The following is an 18,157-nucleotide window of genomic DNA, read 5'->3' as shown; positions in this document are numbered from 1 at the left end:
CAGGGGTGATCAATGGGACACCCAACATGGGCACCCAACAGGGGTGATCAATGGGACACCCAACATGGGCACCCAACAGGGGCACCCACCATGGGTGATCAATGGGCACCCAACATGGGCACCCAAGATGTGTGATCGATGGGACACCCAACATGGGCACCCACCATGGGTGATCAATGGGACACCCAACATGGGCACCCAACAGGGGCACCCAACAAGGGCACCCAACATGAGCACCCAGCATGGGTAATCAACAGGGGCACCCAACAGGGGCACCCAACATGGGCAATCAATGGGGCACCCAACATGAGCAATCAACCTGGGCACCCAACAGGGGCACCCAGCGTGGGTAATCAAGAGGGGCACCCAACATGGGCACCCAATACGGACACCCCCACACAGGCACCCAACAAGGGCACCCAAAAGAGGCACCCACTGGGTGCATGGGCCACCAGCACCTCTGTGGGCTCCTCTCTTGGGCACTGGGCACCTTCCTGGGCACCCAAAGAGGGCACCTCTGGGTGCAGCGGCCACAGGCATCACTGTAGGTCCCTCCCCATGGGTGACAGCCAAGGGCACCCTGGCACCGTCCCCAGCCCTAGTGAGCACCATGGCCCCCCCAGCACCCATGGGAGCACCCAGTGGGCACCGAGGCCCCCCAGCACCCATGGCAGCACCCAGTGGACACCAAGGTCCCCTAGCACCCATGGGAGCACCCAAGGGGCACTGTGGTGCCCCAGCACCCATGGGAGCACCCAGTGGGCACCGAGGCCTCCCAGCACCCATGGCAGCACCCAAGTGAGTACCGTGGCCCCCCAGCACCCATGGCAGCACCCGGTGGGCACCGAGGCCTCCCAGCACCCATGGGAGCACCCAGTGGGCACTGAGGTCTCCTACCACCCATGGCAGCAGCCAGTGGGCACTGACCTTCCCCAGCACCCATGGGAGCACCCAGTGGGAACTGAGGCCCCCAGCACCCATGGGACCACCCAGTGGGCACCGACCCTCTTCAGCACCCACGGGAGCACCCAGTGGACACCAAGGCCTCCCAGCACCCATGGGAGCACCCAGTGGGCACCGAGGTCTCCTACCACCCATGGCAGCAGCCAGTGGGCACCGACTTTCCCCAGCACCCATGGGAGCACCCAGTGGGAACTGAGGCCCCCAGCACCCATGGGACCACCCAGTGGGCACCGACCCTCTTCAGCACCCATGGGACCACCCAGTGGACACTGCGGCCCCCCCAGTCACCCATGGGAGCACCCAGTGGACACTGCGGCCCCCCCAGTCACCCATGGGAGCACCCAGTGGGCACCAAGCCCCCCCCAGCACCCATGGGCACCCACCCGTGAAGCCGGGCTGGCAGACGCAGTCATAGCGGTCGATGCCGTCCTGGCACACGCCGTGAACGCAGGGGTCGCTGGCGCAGTCGTCGGGGTTCACCTCGCAGTTGACACCTGGCACCCAAGGGTGGCTGGACCTCAGCACCCACCCCGTGACTGGTGGCGGATGTCCAGGTAGGGCACCCCACGGACTCGTTCCCGGCCCATGCTCCGATGGGATGAGGTGGCACCCAGTGACCACCCCATGGTGTCGACCACCCCACGGCGTCACCCACTCCATGCCCTGATGGGACCCAATGCCATGGCCAGCACCCGTCCCATGGTCAGCTGGCACCCAACGCCATGGCCAGCACCCATCCCATGGTCAGCTGGCACCCAACGCCGTACTCAACACCCACCTCATGACCAGATGAGACCCATTGCCATACCCAGCACCCACCCCATGACCAGCTGGGACCCAACACCCTGTCCAGCACCCACCCAATGTCCAGATGGGACCCAACACCGTCTCCATCAACCACGCCATGACCAGATGGGACCCAACACCACACCCAGCACCCACCCCATGGCCTGATGGGACCACACGCCATGTCCATCAACCATCCCATAACCAGGTGGGACCCAACACCACGTCCAGCACCCACCCATGCCCAGAGAAGACCCAAAATGGTACCCAGCACCCATCCCATGCCCGGAGAAGACCCAACACCATGTCCGTCACCCACCCCATACCCGGAGAAGACCCAATGCCCCGGCCATCACCCACCCATGCCCAGATAACACCCAAAATGGTACCCAGCACCCAACCCATGCCCGGAGAAGACCCAACACCGTGCACAGCACCCATCCCATGGCCAGAGAAGACCCAAAATGGTACCCAGCACCCACCCCATGCCCGGAGAAGACCCAACGCCCCGTCCATCACCCACCGCATGCCCGGAGAAGACCCAACACCATGCCCAGGCACCCACCCCATGCCCAGATAACACCCAAAATGGTACCCAGCACCCATCCCATGTCCGGACAAGACACAATGCTATGCCCAGCACCCACCCCATGCCCAGATAACACCCAAAATGGTACCCAGCACCCAACCCATGCCCGGAGAAGACCCAACACCACGCCTAGCACCCACCCATGCCCAGAGAAGACCCAAAATGGTACCCAGCACCCACCCCATGACCGGAGAAGACCCAACGCCAAGTCCAGCACCCACCCCATGCCTGGAGAAGACCCAAAATGGTACCCAGCACCCACCCCATGCCTGGAGAAGACCCAACACCATGCCCAGCACCCACCCCATGCCCAGATAACACCCAAAATGGTACCCAGCACCCATCCCATGTCCGGACAAGACCCAATGCCACACCCAGCACCCATCCCATGGCCAGATAACACCCAAAATGGTACCCAGCACCCATCCCATGCCCGGAGAAGACCCAGAATGGTACCCAGCACCCATCCCATGACCGGAGAAGACCCAATGCCACGTCCAGCACCCATCCCATGCCTGGAGAAGACCCATAATGGTACCCAGCACCCATCCCATGTCCGGACAAGACCCAATGCCACACCCAGCACCCATCCCATGGCCAGGTAACACCCAAAATGGTACCCAGCAACCACCCCATGCCCGGACAAGACCCAACACCATGCCCAGCACCCATCCCATGGCCACAGAAGACCCAAAATGGTACCCAGCACCCATCCCATGCCTGGAGAAGACCCAATGCCACGTCCAGCACCCATCCCATGGCCAGATAACACCCAAAATGGTACCCAGCACCCAACCCATGCCCGGAGAAGACCCAACACCATGCCCAGCACCCATCCCATGGACAGATAAGACCCAAAATGGTACCCAGCACCCATCCCATGCCTGGAGAAGACCCAACGCCACATCCATCACCCACCCCATGCCCAGAGAAGACCCAACACCATGCCCAGCACCCATCCCATGCCCAGATAACACCCAAAATGGTACCCAGCACCCATCCCATGTCCGGACAAGACACAATGCTATGCCCAGCACCCATCCCATGCCCAGATAACACCCAAAATGGTACCCAGCACCCAACCCATGCCCGGAGAAGACCCAACACCATGCCCAGCACCCACCCATGCCCAGAGAAGACCCAAAATGGTACCCAGCACCCACCCCATGCCCGGAGAAGACCCAACGCCATGTCCATCACCCACCCATGGCCAGATAACACCCAAAATGGTACCCAGCACCCATCCCATGTCCGGACAAGACCCAATGCCACACCCAGCACCCATCCCATGCCCAGATACCACCCAAAATGGTACCCAGCACCCATCCCATGCCCGGAGAAGACCCAACACCACGTCCAGCACCCATCCCATGCCCAGATAACACCCAAAATGGTACCCAGCACCCATCCCATGTCCGGACAAGACCCAATGCCACACCCAGCACCCATCCCATGCCCGGAGAAGACCCAGAATGGTACCCAGCACCCATCCCATGCCCGGAGAAGACCCAAAATGGTACCCAGCACCCATCCCATGTCCGGACAAGACCCAATGCCACACCCAGCACCCATCCCATGGCCAGATAACACCCAAAATGGTACCCAGCACCCAACACATGTCCGGACAAGACCCAACGCCATGTCCATCACCCACCCCATGCCCGGAGAAGACACAAAATGGTACCCAGCACCCATCCCATGTCCGGAGAAAACCCAATGCTATGCCCAGCATCCACCCCATGCCCAGATAACACCCAAAATGGTACCCAGCACCCAACCCATGCCCGGAGAAGACCCAACACCACGCCCAGCACCCACCCATGCCCAGAGAAGACCCAAAATGGTACCCAGCACCCACCCCATGCCCGGAGAAGACCCAACGCCCTGTCCAGCACCCACCCCATGCCCAGATAACACCCAAAATGGTACCCAGCACCCATCCCATGCCTGGAGAAGACCCAACGCCATGTCCATCACCCACCCCATGCCCAGAGAAGACCCAAAATGGTACCCAGCACACATCCCATGCCCGGAGAAGACCCAATGCCATGTCCATCACCCACCCCATGCCCAGATAACACCCAAAATGGTACCCAGCACCCAACCCATGCCCGGAGAAGACCCAACACCACGCCCAGCACCCACCCATGCCCAGAGAAGACCCAAAATGGTACCCAGCACCCACCCCATGCCCGGAGAAGACCCAGAATGGTACCCAGCACCCATCCCATGCCCGGACAAGACCCAACACCATGTCCAGCACCCATCCCATGGCCAGATAACACCCAAAATGGTACCCAGCACCCAACCCATGCCCGGAGAAGACCCAACTCCCCCCCCACCCCAGCCCCTGCACCCTACCGGCGGTGCCGGGGGGGCAGTTGCACTGGTAGGCGTCGATGCGGTCGATGCACTTGCCGCCGTGGCGGCAGGGGCTGCTGTGGCACTCGTCCAGCTGCAGCTCGCAGCGGTAGCCGGTGAAGCCGGGGGCGCAGGCGCAGGCGAAGCTGGCGATGCCGTCCAGGCAGGTGCCGTGGTGGCAGGGGTCCGGCGAGCAATCGTCCACGTTGCGTTCGCAGAGGGGCCCCTCGAAACCTGAAGGGATTGGGGGAGGGGGGCGTGGGGGCACCCGTGGGGGCAGGGTGGGCAATGGCGGGGACCGCGGATACCCATGGGTGCACGGTGGGCAATGGCGGGGGCTGCGGACACCCTTGGGTGCAGGGTGGGCAATGCCAGGAGGTTGAGGACACCTTTGGGCGCAGGGTGGGCAATGCCAGGAGGTTGAGGACACCCTTGGGTGCAGGGTGGGCAATGGTGGGGCTGCCGACACCCATGGGTGCAGGGTGGGCAATGGCGGGGCTGCGGACACCCATGGGTGCAGGGTGGGCAATGGCAGGGGCTGCGGACACCCTTGGGTGCAGGGTGGGCAATGCCAGGAGGTTGAGGACACCCTTGGGTGCAGGGTGGGCAATGCCAGGAGGTTGAGGACACCCTTGGGTGCAGGGTGGGCAATGGTGGGGGCTGCCGACACCCATGGGTGCACGGTGGGCAATGGCGGGGGCTGCGGACACCCATGGGTGCACGGTGGGCAATGGTGGGGGCTGCAGACACCCATGGGTGCAGGGTGGGCAATGGCAGGGGCTGCGGACACCCTTGGGTGCAGGGTGGGCAATGCCAGGAGGTTGAGGACACCCTTGGGCGCAGGGTGGGCAATGGTGGGGGCTGCAGACACCCATGGGTGCACGGTGGGCAATGGCAGGGGCTGCAGACACCCTTGGGCGCAGGGTGGGCAATGGTGGGGGCTGCGGACACCCATGGGTGCACGGTGGGCAATGGTGGGGGGGCTGGTAACAGCATGGGTGCAGGGTGGGCAATGCCAGGAGGTCAGGGACACCCATGGGTGCACGGTGGGCAATGGTGGGGGCTGCAGACACCCATGGGTGCAGGGTGGGCAATGGCGGGGGCTGCGGACACCCTTGGGTGCAGGGTGGGCAATGCCAGGAGGTTGAGGACACCCTTGGGTGCAGGACGGGCAATGCTGGGGTTCCATGGCCACCTATGGGTGTAGGGTGGGCAACACCAGGAGGTCAAGGACACCCATGGGTGCAGGGTGGGCAATGTCGGGGTTCCATGGCCACCCATGGGTGCAGGGTGGGCAATGCTGGGGTTCCATGGCCACCCATGGGTGCAGAGTGGGCAATGCCAGGTTCCATGGCCACCCATGGGTGCACGGTGGGCAATGCTGGGTTCCATGGCCACCCATGGGTGCAGAGTGGGCAATGCCGAGTTCCATGGCCACCCATAGGTGCACGGTGGGCAATGCCAGGTTCCATGGCCACCCATAGGTGCACGGTGGGCAATGCTGGGTTCCATGGCCACCCATGGGTGCAGGGTGGGCAATGCCAGGTTCCATGGCCACCCATGGGTGCAGGATGGTCAATGTCAGGGTTCCATGGCCACCCATGGGTGCAGAGTGGGTAATGCCAAGTTCCATGCCCACCCATGGGTGCACGGTGGGCAATGCTGGGTTCCATGGCCACCCATGGGTGCAGAGTGGGCAATGCCGGGTTCCATGCCCACCCATGGGTGCTGGGGGTCCCGGGGGAAGGCTCACCCTCGGCGCAGCGGCACTCGTAGCCGTTGGGGCGGTCGAGGCACTTGGCGCCGTTGCGGCAGGGGGTGCTGGCGCACTCATCCATGTCCGTCTGGCAGGTGGGGCCCGAGAAACCTGGGTGGGGGGCACCCATGGGTGGTGGTGGCGGGGGGGAGCGGGGGGCAGATGGGGTGAGCCCCTCCCATGGGCTCCCCAACTCCCCCCAGGCACCCCCAGAGCTCCCGCACCCCCAAAAGGGCCACCTCATCCCGGAGCACCCACCCAAGCCAAGGAGCCCAGAGGTGGGTTCAGGGGTGGGTGGGTGCCCAGGGGTGGGTGCCCAGGGGTGGGTGCTGGGTGGGTGCTCACCGGGGGGGCAGGAGCAGGAGAAGCCGTTGACCAGGTCGTGGCAGCGGCCGCCGTTGGCGCAGGGGCTGCTCTGGCACTCGTCCACCTCCAGCTCGCACAGGGGCCCGCTGAACCCTGCACCCACCGGCACCGTCACCCCCACCCCGACACCCGCTGACGCCCTCACCCCCACCCCGACACCACCTTGCCCGCCCTGCGCCCCGCACGGGGCACCCGCTGGCTGTGCAAGTGTCGGTGAAGACTGCTTGGACCCACCGGCACCCACGGCTGGACCCGTACCCGTAGCATGTCCCACAGCAGGTCCTGTATCTTCACCAGGTCCCACCCTGGGTCCCACACCCATGCCAGCACCCATAGGTGATCCATCCCAGGACCCACACCAGGTCCCACCCCAGGTCCCATCCCAGGTCCCACACCAGGTCCCGTATCCCCACCAGGACCCTCACCAGGACCCACACCAGGTCCCATCCCAGGTCCCACACCCATCCCAAGACCCACACCCATCCCAGGACCATCCCAGGTCCCACACCCATGCCAGGACCCATATCGTGATCCATCCCAGGACCCACACCCTCACCAGGACCCACACCAGGTCCCATCCCAGGTCCCACACCCATCCCAAGACCCACACCCATCCCAGGACCATCCCAGGTCCCACAGCAGGTCCCGTATCCCCACCAGGACCCTCACCAGGTCCCACACCAGAACCTGTATGAGGTCCCACACCCATCCCAGGTCCCACAACCTCACCAGGACCCTCACCAGGTCCCATCCCAGGTCCCACACCCATCCCACAACCCATACCAAGACCCACACCCACCCCAGGACCATCCCAGGTCCCACACCAGGTCCCATGTCCCCACCAGGACCCGTATGAGCTCCCACACCCATCCCACATCCCACACCCTCACCAGGACCCACACCAGGTCCTACATCCATCCCAGGTCCCACACCAGGTCCCACAGCCCCAACCAGGACCCTCACCAGGTCCCACACCCACACCAGAACCCATATGAGGTCCCACACCCATCCCAGGTCCCACACTAGAACCCATAGCAGGTCCCACACCCATCCCACAACCCATACCAAGACCCACACCCACCCCAGAACCCACACCAGGTCCCACACCCATCTCAAGACCATCCCAGGTCCCACACCACGTCCCATATCCCCACCAGGTCCCACACCAGGTCCCACACCCACACCAGAACCCATCCCACACCCATCCCAGGTCCCTCACCTGGTCCCACACCCCCTCCCAAGAACCCATCCCAGGTCCCACACCCACCCCAGGACCATCCCAGGTCCCACACCACGTCCCATATCCCCACCAGGTCCCTCACGAGGTCTCACACCCACCCCAGAACCCATCCCACGTCCATCCCAGGTCCCTCACCTGGTCCCACACACCCCCCCAGGAACCCATCCCAGGTCCCACACCCACCCCAGGACCATCCCAGGTCCCACACCACGTCCCATATCCCCACCAGGTCCCACACCAGGTCCCACATCCATCCCACAACCCATCCCACGTCCATCCCAGGTCCCTCACCAGGTCCCGCACCCACATCAGAACCCATCCCAGGTCCCACACCCACCCCAGGACCATCCCAGGTCCCACACCACGTCCCATATCCCCACCAGGTCCCTCATTAGGTCCCACACCCACCCCAGAACCCATCCCAGGTCCCTCACCAGGTCCCGCACCCACATCAGAACCCATCCCAGGTCCCACACCCACCCCAGGACCATCCCAGGTCCCACACCACGTCCCATATCCCCACCAGGTCCCACACCAGCTCCCACACCCACACCAGAACCCATCCCACGTCCATCCCAGGTCCCTCACCAGGTCCCGCACCCACATCAGAACCCATCCCAGGTCCCACACCCACCCCAGGACCATCCCAGGTCCCACACCACGTCCCATATCTCCACCAGGTCCCACACCAGGTCCCACACCCACCCCAAGAACCCATCCCAGGTCCCACACACACCCCAGGACCATCCCTGGTCTTTCCCCAGGTCCCATATCCCCACCAGGTCCCTCATCAGGTCCCACACCCACCCCAGAACCCATCCCAGGTCCCTCACCAGGTCCCACACACCCCCCCAGGAACCCATCCCAGGTCCCACACCCACCCCAGGACCATTCCCGGTCCTCCCCAGGTCCCATCCCCATCCCAGACCCCACCCCACGTCCCACCCCGTGTCTCCCCGCTCCCCCCCACCCCCCCAGCCCCACCCATGGGTGGTGGTCCCCACCGGCCATGCAGATGCAGGTGAAGCGCCCGATGCGGTCCAGGCAGGTGGCCTGGTTGCGGCAGGGCCCCGACAGACACTCGTTGACGTCGCTCTCGCAGCGCGGCCCCGCGTAGCCCCGCCCGCAGCGGCACTCGAAGGAGCCCTGGGTGTTCACGCAGCGCCCAAAGTGCTCGCAGGGGTTGGCGCCTGGGTGGGGGGGAGAGGGGTCAGCACCCATGGGTGCCACCCCACCACGGTGCCATCCCCCTCTCGGGTCCATCGCCATGGTTATCGCTCATGGGGGTGCGCTCTTGCCCGTACTCTCTGCCCCCATACGCGTGCCCCCGGCATCATAAATGGCGCCGCTCCCACCCATGGGTGCCCCCCCCACCCATAGGTGCTCCCCACCCATGGGCGCTCCCCTGCCATGGTGCTCACTCATGGGGGCGTAGCCCTGCCTGTGCTCTCTGCCCATGGATGACCCCACCACCATGAACGGACGTCGCCACCAGCCACCCATGGGTGCCCACCACCAATGGGTGCCCCCCCACCCATGGGTGCTCCCCACCCATGGGTGCTCCCCCTCTCAGGTCCATCGCCATGGTTATCGCTCATGGGGGTGCGCTCTTGCCCGTGCTCTCTGCCCCCATACGCGTGCCCCCGGCGTCATAAATGGCGCCGCTCCCACCCATGGGTGCCCCCCCCACCCATAGGTGCTCCCCACTCATGGGTGCTCCCCACCCATGGGTGCTCCCCTGCCATGGTGCTCACTCATGGGAGGTATCGCCCTGCCTGTGCTTTCTGCCCACGGATGACCCCACCACCATGAACGGACGTCGCCACCGGCCACCCATGGGTGCCCACCACCAATGGGTGCCCCCCACCCATGGGTGCCCCCACCCACCAATGGAGCACTCGTCGACGTCCTGGTCGCAGGCGCCGCCGGTGAAGCCGGGGGGGCAGGTGCAGATGGCGCGGCCGTTGACGGGGTTGGTGTCGCAGATGGCGTCCTTGTGGCAGGGGTTGCTGACGCAGGCGTCGTCCAGGTGGCACAGCAGGCCTGGCACCCACCGGGGCGTCAGGGCACCCATGGGCACGGGAACCCCCCCCGTGGGTGCCCGCCCCATGCTGGGGCCACCCAACCTCTGCCAAAGCCACCCCAGGGGGGTCCCACCCCATTACAGGGGTGCCAACCCCATGCCAGGGTGCCCAAGGGGTGGTGTCCACCCCATCCTGGTGTCACCCAACCTCTGCCAAAGCCACCCCAGGGGGGGTCCCACCCCATTACAGGGGTGCCCACCCCATGCCAGGGTGCCCAAGGGGTGATGGCCACCCCACCACGGTGCCACCCAACCCATGCCAAGGTTACCCAAGGGTGCCCACCCAATGCCAGGGGTGTCCACCCCATCCTGGTGTCACCCAACCTCTGCCAAAGCCACCCCAGGGTGCCCATTTCATGGCATGGGTGCCCAAAGGGTCTTGCCCACCCTATGCTGGTGCCACCCAACCTCTACCAAAGCCACCTCAGTAGGTGCCCGCTCCATGCCAGGGGGGCCCATGGGTGCCTGAGCCATGCCAGGGTGCCCAAGGGGTGGTGTCCACCCCATCCTGGTGTCACCCAACCTCTGCCAAAGCCACCCCAGGGGGGGTCCCACCCCATGCCAGGGGTGCCCACCCCATGCCAGGGTGCCCAAGGGGTGATGGCCACCCCACCACGGTGCCACCCAACCCATGCCAAGGTTACCCAAGGGTGCCCACCCAATGCCGGGGGTGCCCACCCCATCCTGGTGTCACCCAACCTCTGCCAAAGCCACCCCAGGGGGGGTCCCACCCCATGCCAGGGGTGCCCACCCCATGCCAGGGTGCCCAAGGGGTGATGGCCTCCCCACCACGGTGCCACCCAACCCATGCCAAGGTTACCCAAGGGTGCCCACCCAATGCCAGGGGTGTCCACCCCATCCTGGTGTCACCCAACCTCCTCCAAAGCCACCCCAGGGTGCCCACCCCATGCCAGGGTGCACACGGGGGCTCCTACCCCACCCCAAGGTGCCCTTGGGGATGTCCACCCCACGCCAGGGTGCACTTATGGGTGCTCACCCCCATGCCAGGGTGCTCCGGGGGATGCCCACCACATGCTAGGGTGCTCTCGGAGGTCCCCACCCCACTCCAGGGTGCACTTGTGGGTGCCCACCTCATACCAGGAGTACCTTTGGGGATGTCCACCCCACCCCAGGGTGCTCCTACCCCATGGCAGGGTGCTCCTACCCCATGGCAGGGTGCTCTCAGCGGTCTCCACCCCATGCCAGGGTGCACTTGTGGGTGCTCCTAACCCCACTCCAAGGTGCCCACCCCACCCCAGGGTGCCCTCAGAGTTCCCCACCCCAGGGTGCCCTCGGAGGTGCCCACCTTATACCAGAAGTACCCTCAAAGGCGCCCACCCCATGCCACGGTGCACACGGCGGGCTCCCACCCCACCCCAGGTTGCCCTCAGAGGTCCCCACCCTAGGGTGCCCCCCCTCCTCCTCACCCGTCTTGCCCATGGGACAGGCGCAGTAGAAGGAGGCCACGCGGTCGTGGCAGGTGGCCCCGTTGAAGCAGACGGCGATGGCGCAGTCGTCGATGTTCTCGCTGCAGCTCTCGCCCGTCCAACCGTTGACGCAGACGCAGGTGTGGCCACCTTGGGTGTTGAAGCAGGTGCCCCCGTTGTGGCAGGCGTTGGGTTGGAGTTGGCACTCGTCCACGTCCTCAGTGCAGAATTGGCCTGGGGGACATGGTGGGGGAGGGGGGGGGACACACGGAGGGGGTGGGGTCAAGCAAGTCTTGGCGGGCAACCTGAGGAACCTTCTTGGAGATCATCTGAGAACATCTCAGGGACCACCTCGGCCTGCATTCTGCTGATCACCTTGGGGACCTCCTTGATGGCCACCTCAGGGACCATCTCAGGGACCTCCTTGGTCACCACCCTGCTGACCACCTCAGGGACCTCCTTGGTGACCACTGCTGGGATCACCTCAGGGACCATCTCAGTGACCACCTTGGTCCACACCCTGCTGACCACCTCAGGGACCTCCTTGGTGACCACTGCTGGGATCACCTCAGGGACCACCTTGGTGACCACCCCGCTGACCACCTCAGGGACCTCCTTGGTGACCACTGCTGGGATCACCTCAGGGACCATCTCAGGGACCACCTTGGTCACCACCCCGCTGACCACCTCAGGGACCTCCTTGGTGACCACTGCTGGGATCACCTCAGGGACCATCTCAGGGACCACCTTGGTCACCACCCCGCTGACCACCTCAGGGACCTCCTTGGTGACCACTGCTGGGATCACCTCAGGGACCACCTTGGTCACCACCCCGCTGACCACCTCAGGGACCTCCTTGGTGACAACCTTGGGGAACATCTCAGGGACCAACCTGATCTGCTCCCCACTGGCCACCTTGGGGACTATCTCTGGTCCCCATCTCAGTGACCACCTTGGGGACCTCCATGGCGATCAGCTCCAGGACCATCTCAGGGACCACCTTGGTCCACACCCTGCTGACCACCTTGGGGGACCCCCTTGGTGACCACTGCTGGGATCACCTCAGGGACTATCCTGGTCCCCATCTCAGTGACAACCTTGGGGACCACCATGGAGGCAACTTCAGAGACAGCCTTGGTGGTCACCTCGGTGCTCACCTCGATGACTACCCCCCGCTGCCCATCCTGGAGACCAACTCAGCCCCCACCTCAGTGACCACCCTGTTGACCACTGCAATGACCACCTGGTTGCCCACCCTGGTCCCCACCTCAGTGACCACCCTGGTGCCCACCCTGTTGACCACCTTGGTCCTCACCTCCTCCCCACCTCAGTGACCACCCTGGTGACCACCTCGGTGCCCACCCTGTTCACAACTCTGGTCCTCACTTCAGTGACCACCTCAATGACCACCCTGGTAGCCACCTTGGTGTCCACCTCGGTGCCCACATCAATGACCACCCTGGTGCCCACCTTGGTGTCCACCTCGGTGCCCACATCAATGACCACCCTGGTGCCCACCTCAGTGACTACCCTGGTGCCCACCTTGATGCCCACCTCAGTGACCACCTTGGTCCATGCCCAAGTGCCCACCTTGATGCCCACCTCAGTGATCACCCTGGGGACCACATCAGTCCCAACCTTCATGACCACCCTGGTGCCCCCCTCCATGACCACCTTGGTCCATGCCCAAGTGCCCACCTCGATGACCACCTTGGTGGCCACCTGAGTGCCCACCTTGGTGACCATGTCAGTGCCCACCTTGACGCCCACCTCGCATGACCACCCCAGTGACGACCTCAGTCCCACCTTCATGACCATCCTGGTGCCCACCTCAATGACCACCTTGGTGACCACCTTGGTCCATGCCCAAGTGCCCACCTCGATGACCACCTTGGTGGCCACCTAGGTGCCCACCTTGGTGACCATGTCAGTGCCCACCTTGACGCCCACCTCCATGACCACCCCAGTGACGACCTCAGTCCCACCTTCATGACCATCCTGGCACCCACCTCAATGACCACCTTGGTGCCTACCTTGTTCCATGCCCATGTGCCCATCTTGATGCCCACCTCCATGACCACCCTGGGGACCACCTTGGTCCATGCCCAAGTGCCCACCTCAATGACCACCTTGGTGCCCACCTCAGTGATGACCCTGAGGACCACCTCAGTCCCACCTTGACAACCATCCTGGCGCCCACCTCAATGACCACCTTGATAACCACCTTGGTGACCACCCTGATGCCCACCTTGGCCCATGCCCAAGTGCCCATTTCGATGCCCGCCTCCATGACCACCTTGACGCCCACCTTGGTCCATGCCCAAATGCCCACCCTGGTGGCCACCTCAGTCCCACCTTGATGACCATCCTGGTGCCCCCCTCCATGACCACCTTGGTGCCCACCTTGACACCCACCTCCATGACCACCTTGGTGCCCACCTTGATGCCCACCTCCATGACCACCTTGACGCCCACCTCCATGACCACCTTGGTGCCCACCTTGACGCCCACCTCCATGACGACCTTGACGCCCACCTCCATGACCACCTTGGTGCCCACCTTGATGCCCACCTCCATGACCACCTTGGTGCCCGCCTTGACGCCCACCTCCATAACCACCTTGGTGCCCACCTTGATGCCCACCTCCATGACCACCTTGACGCCCACCTCCATGACCACCTTGGTGCCCACCTTGACACCCACCTCCATGACCACCTTGGTGCCCACCTTGATGCCCACCTCCATGACCACCTTGACGCCCACCTCCATGACCACCTTGGTGCCCACCTTGACACCCACCTCCATGACCACCTTGGTGCCCACCTTGACACCCACCTTGCTGCCCACCTTGACACCCACCTCCATGACCACCTTGACACCCACCTCCATGACCACCTTGGTGCCCACCTTGACACCCACCTTGGTGCCCACCTTGACGCCCACCTCCATGACCACCTTGACACCCACCTCCATGACCACCTTGGTGCCCACCTTGACGCCCACCTCCATGACCACCTTGGTGCCCACCTTGACGCCCACCTCCATGACCACCTTGGTGCCCACCTTGACGCCCACCTCCATGACCACCTTGGTGCCCACCTTGACACCCACCTTGGTGCCCACCTTGACGCCCACCTCCATGACCACCTTGGTACCCACCTTGACGCCCACCTCCATGACCACCTTGGTGCCCACCTTGACACCCACCTCCATGACCACCTTGATGCCCACCTCCATGACCATCTTGGTGCCCACCTTGACGCCCACCTCCATGACCACCTTGGTGCCCACCTTGATGCCCACCTCCATGACCACCTTGGTGCCCACCTTGACACCCACCTCCATGACCACCTTGGTGCCCACCTTGACACCCACCTTGGTGCCCACCTTGACACCCACCTCCATGACCACCTTGGTGCCCACCTTGACACCCACCTTGGTGCCCACCTTGACACCCACCTCCATGACCACCTTGGTGCCCACCTTGACACCCACCTTGGTGCCCACCTTGACGCCCACCTCCATGACCACCTTGGTACCCACCTTGACGCCCACCTCCATGACCACCTTGGTGCCCACCTTGACACCCACCTTGGTGCCCACCTTGACGCCCACCTCCATGACCACCTTGATGCCCACCTCCATGACTATCTTGGTGCCCACCTTGACGCCCACCTCCATGACCACCTTGGTGCCCACCTTGACACCCACCTCCATGACCACCTTGGTGCCCACCTTGATGCCCACCTCCATGACCACCTTGGTGCCCACCTTGACGCCCACCTCCATGACCACCTTGGTGCCCACCTTGACACCCACCTCCATGACCACCTTGGTGCCCACCTTGATGCCCACCTCCATGACCACCTTGACGCCCACCTCCATGACCACCTTGGTGCCCACCTTGACACCCACCTCCATGACCACCTTGGTGCCCACCTTGATGCCCACCTCCATGACCACCTTGATGCCCACCTCCATGACCACCTTGGTGCCCACCTTGACACCCACCTTGTTGCCCACCTTGATGCCCACCTCCATGCCCACCTTGGTGACCACCTCCATGCCCACCTCCATGACCACCTTGACACCCACCTCCATGACCACCTTGGTGCCCACCTTGACGCCCACCTCCATGACCACCTTGGTGCCCACCTTGACACCCACCTTGGTGCCCACCTTGACGCCCACCTCCATGACCACCTTGGTGCCCACCTTGACGCCCACCTCCATGACCACCTTGGTGCCCACCTCCACGCCCCACCTCCGTGCCCACCCTGCTGCGCACCTCCCTCCCCATCTTCTTGACCCCCCCGCCTGCTGACCGAGGACCACCCTGGGGTGCCCACCCTGGTGTCCCCCGCTGTCCCCTACCCGTCCACTCGGGTGGGCACTGGCAGTTGTAGGTGTTGACCCCGTCCACGCAGGTGCCCCCGTGGAGACACTTGTGCCCGGGGCAGTCGTCCACGTTGGTCTCACAGGTGGGACCCTCAAAGCCTGGGGGACACCCCCGGGGTCAGGGTGGGGCCTGGGACCCCCACCCATGGCAGGGACCCCCACCCATGGCAGGGACCCCCCCACCCAGTCCACTGGCACCCAAACCCATCACCAGGAAGCCCCAGAGATGCCAAGGGTGATGGGTGCCAAGGATGCCCACCCATGGCAGGGACCCCTCAGGGACCCCCACCCACTTCCAGGGACCCCCCCAAGACCCCCACCCATGGCAGGGACCCCTCAGAGACCCCCACCCACTTCCAGGGACCCCCCCAAGACCCCCACCCATGGCAGGGACCCTTCAGGGACCCCCACCCACTTCCAGGGACCCCCCAAGACCCCCACCCATGGCAGGGACCCCCACCCATGGCAGGGACCCCTCAGGGACCCCCACCCACTTCCAGGGACCCCCCAAGACCCCCGCCCATGGCAGGGACCCCTCAGAGACCCCCACCCACTTCCAGGGACCCCCAAGACCCCCACCCATGGCAGGGACCCCTCAGGGACCCCCACCCACTTCCAGGGACCCCCCAAGACCCCCACCCATGGCAGGGACCCTTCAGGGACCCCCACCCACTTCCAGGGACCCCCCAAGACCCCCACCCATGGCAGGGACCCCACCCATGGCAGGGACCCCTCAGGGACCCCACCCACTTCCAGGGACCCCCCAAGACCCCCGCCCATGGCAGGGACCCTCAGAGACCCCCACCCACTTCCAGGGACCCCCCAAGACCCCCACCCATGGCAGGGACCCTCAGGGACCCCCACCCACTTCCAGGGACCCCCCAAGACCCCACCCATGGCAGGGACCCTTCAGGGACCCCCACCCACTTCCAGGGACCCCCCAAGACCCCCACCCATGGCAGGGACCCTTCAGGGACCCCCACCCACTTCCAGGGACCCCCAAGACCCCCACCCATGGCAGGGACCCCCACCCATGGCAGGGACCCCTGACCTATGCCAGGACCCCCACCCACTCTCAGGGACCCCACCCAGTACCAGGAACCCCCCGAGACCCCCCACCCACATCCAAGGACCCCCAGGGACCCCCACCCACTTCCAGGGACACCCCACACCCACCCTGAGTGAACCCCGGCACCCAGCCCCCCCCTCCCCTTGCCCCCCCCCCAGCAGCACCCATGGGTGCCAGCACCCACCGGGCAGGCAGGCGCAGTCGAAGGTCCCCTCCCCGGCTGGCGGCAGGTGCCCCCGTTCAGGCAGGGGAGGGGGCGCAGGGGAGGGGGCGTCTCCAGGGGGTGCAGTCGGGTCCTGGGGGGGGGGTTGGGCACCCATGGGTGAGAGGGGCACCCGTGGGTGCCTGCTGGCACCCTGCCCACCCTGTGGGACGCCCCCCACATCCCCCCAACCCATGGGACCCCCCACCCATGGCCCTTCCCCTCCCATTGCCCCCCTCGGACCCCCCCCCATGGGACCCCCACCCATGGCCCATCCCCTCCATCGCCCCCACCCACGGCTCCCCCCCCCCATGCTCTGCCTCCCCCATTGTGTCTCCCCCCACCCATGGGACCCCCACCCATGGGACCCCCACCCATGATCCATCCCTCCCATTGCTCCCCCCCGCACCCCCCACCCATGGGCCCCTCCCCCATGCTCTCCCTCCCCCACTGTGTCCCCCCCACCCATGGGACCCCCACCCATGGTCCATCTCTCCCCAGAGCCCCCCACCCACCCATGGGACCCCCTATCCATGATCCATCCCCTCCCATTGCCCCCCCGCACCCCCCACCCATGGGCCCCTCCCCCATGCTCTCCCTCCCCCAGTGTCCCCCCCACCCATGGGCCCCCCACTCACGGCGGGTGCCCGGGGGGCAGAGGCAGCGGGGGCGCAGGGTGCCCTGGCGCTGGGTGCTCTGGCAGAGCCCCCCGGGGGGGCAGGGCGAGGGGGTGCAGGGGTCCCGCAGCTGGCACCGCTCCCCCCGCACCCCGGCTGGCACCTGCCGGACAGCACCCATGGGAGACCCCCGCCACCCACGGGAGACCCATGGCACCCATGGGACCCCCCCAGCACCCATAGGAGACCTGGGAGACCACCCCCCCCCCCCAGCACCCATGGGTCCCGCAGCTGGCAGCG

General features: G+C 65.3%; 1 protein-coding gene across 1 annotated transcript in view; it reads right to left on the bottom strand.

Annotated features, from left to right (window-relative positions):
• NOTCH3 (notch receptor 3) overlaps positions 1–18,157 on the bottom strand; it is a 59,626-nt gene that overhangs the window by 34,365 nt on the left and 7,104 nt on the right. The window contains 12 exon segments of the mRNA XM_072848334.1: positions 1,347–1,457; positions 4,700–4,933; positions 6,453–6,566; positions 6,801–6,914; positions 9,066–9,251; positions 9,949–10,104; positions 11,572–11,805; positions 15,946–16,068; positions 17,223–17,258; positions 17,261–17,290; positions 17,293–17,334; positions 17,879–18,003. Coding sequence (XP_072704435.1) covers positions 1,347–1,457; positions 4,700–4,933; positions 6,453–6,566; positions 6,801–6,914; positions 9,066–9,251; positions 9,949–10,104; positions 11,572–11,805; positions 15,946–16,068; positions 17,223–17,258; positions 17,261–17,290; positions 17,293–17,334; positions 17,879–18,003 — 1,505 coding nt within the window.

This window comes from Ciconia boyciana, chromosome 31, assembly GCF_034638445.1.
Source record: "Ciconia boyciana chromosome 31, ASM3463844v1, whole genome shotgun sequence".
Taxonomy (NCBI): Eukaryota; Metazoa; Chordata; class Aves; order Ciconiiformes; family Ciconiidae; genus Ciconia; species Ciconia boyciana.
This window is presented reverse-complemented; position numbering and strand designations above follow the sequence as displayed.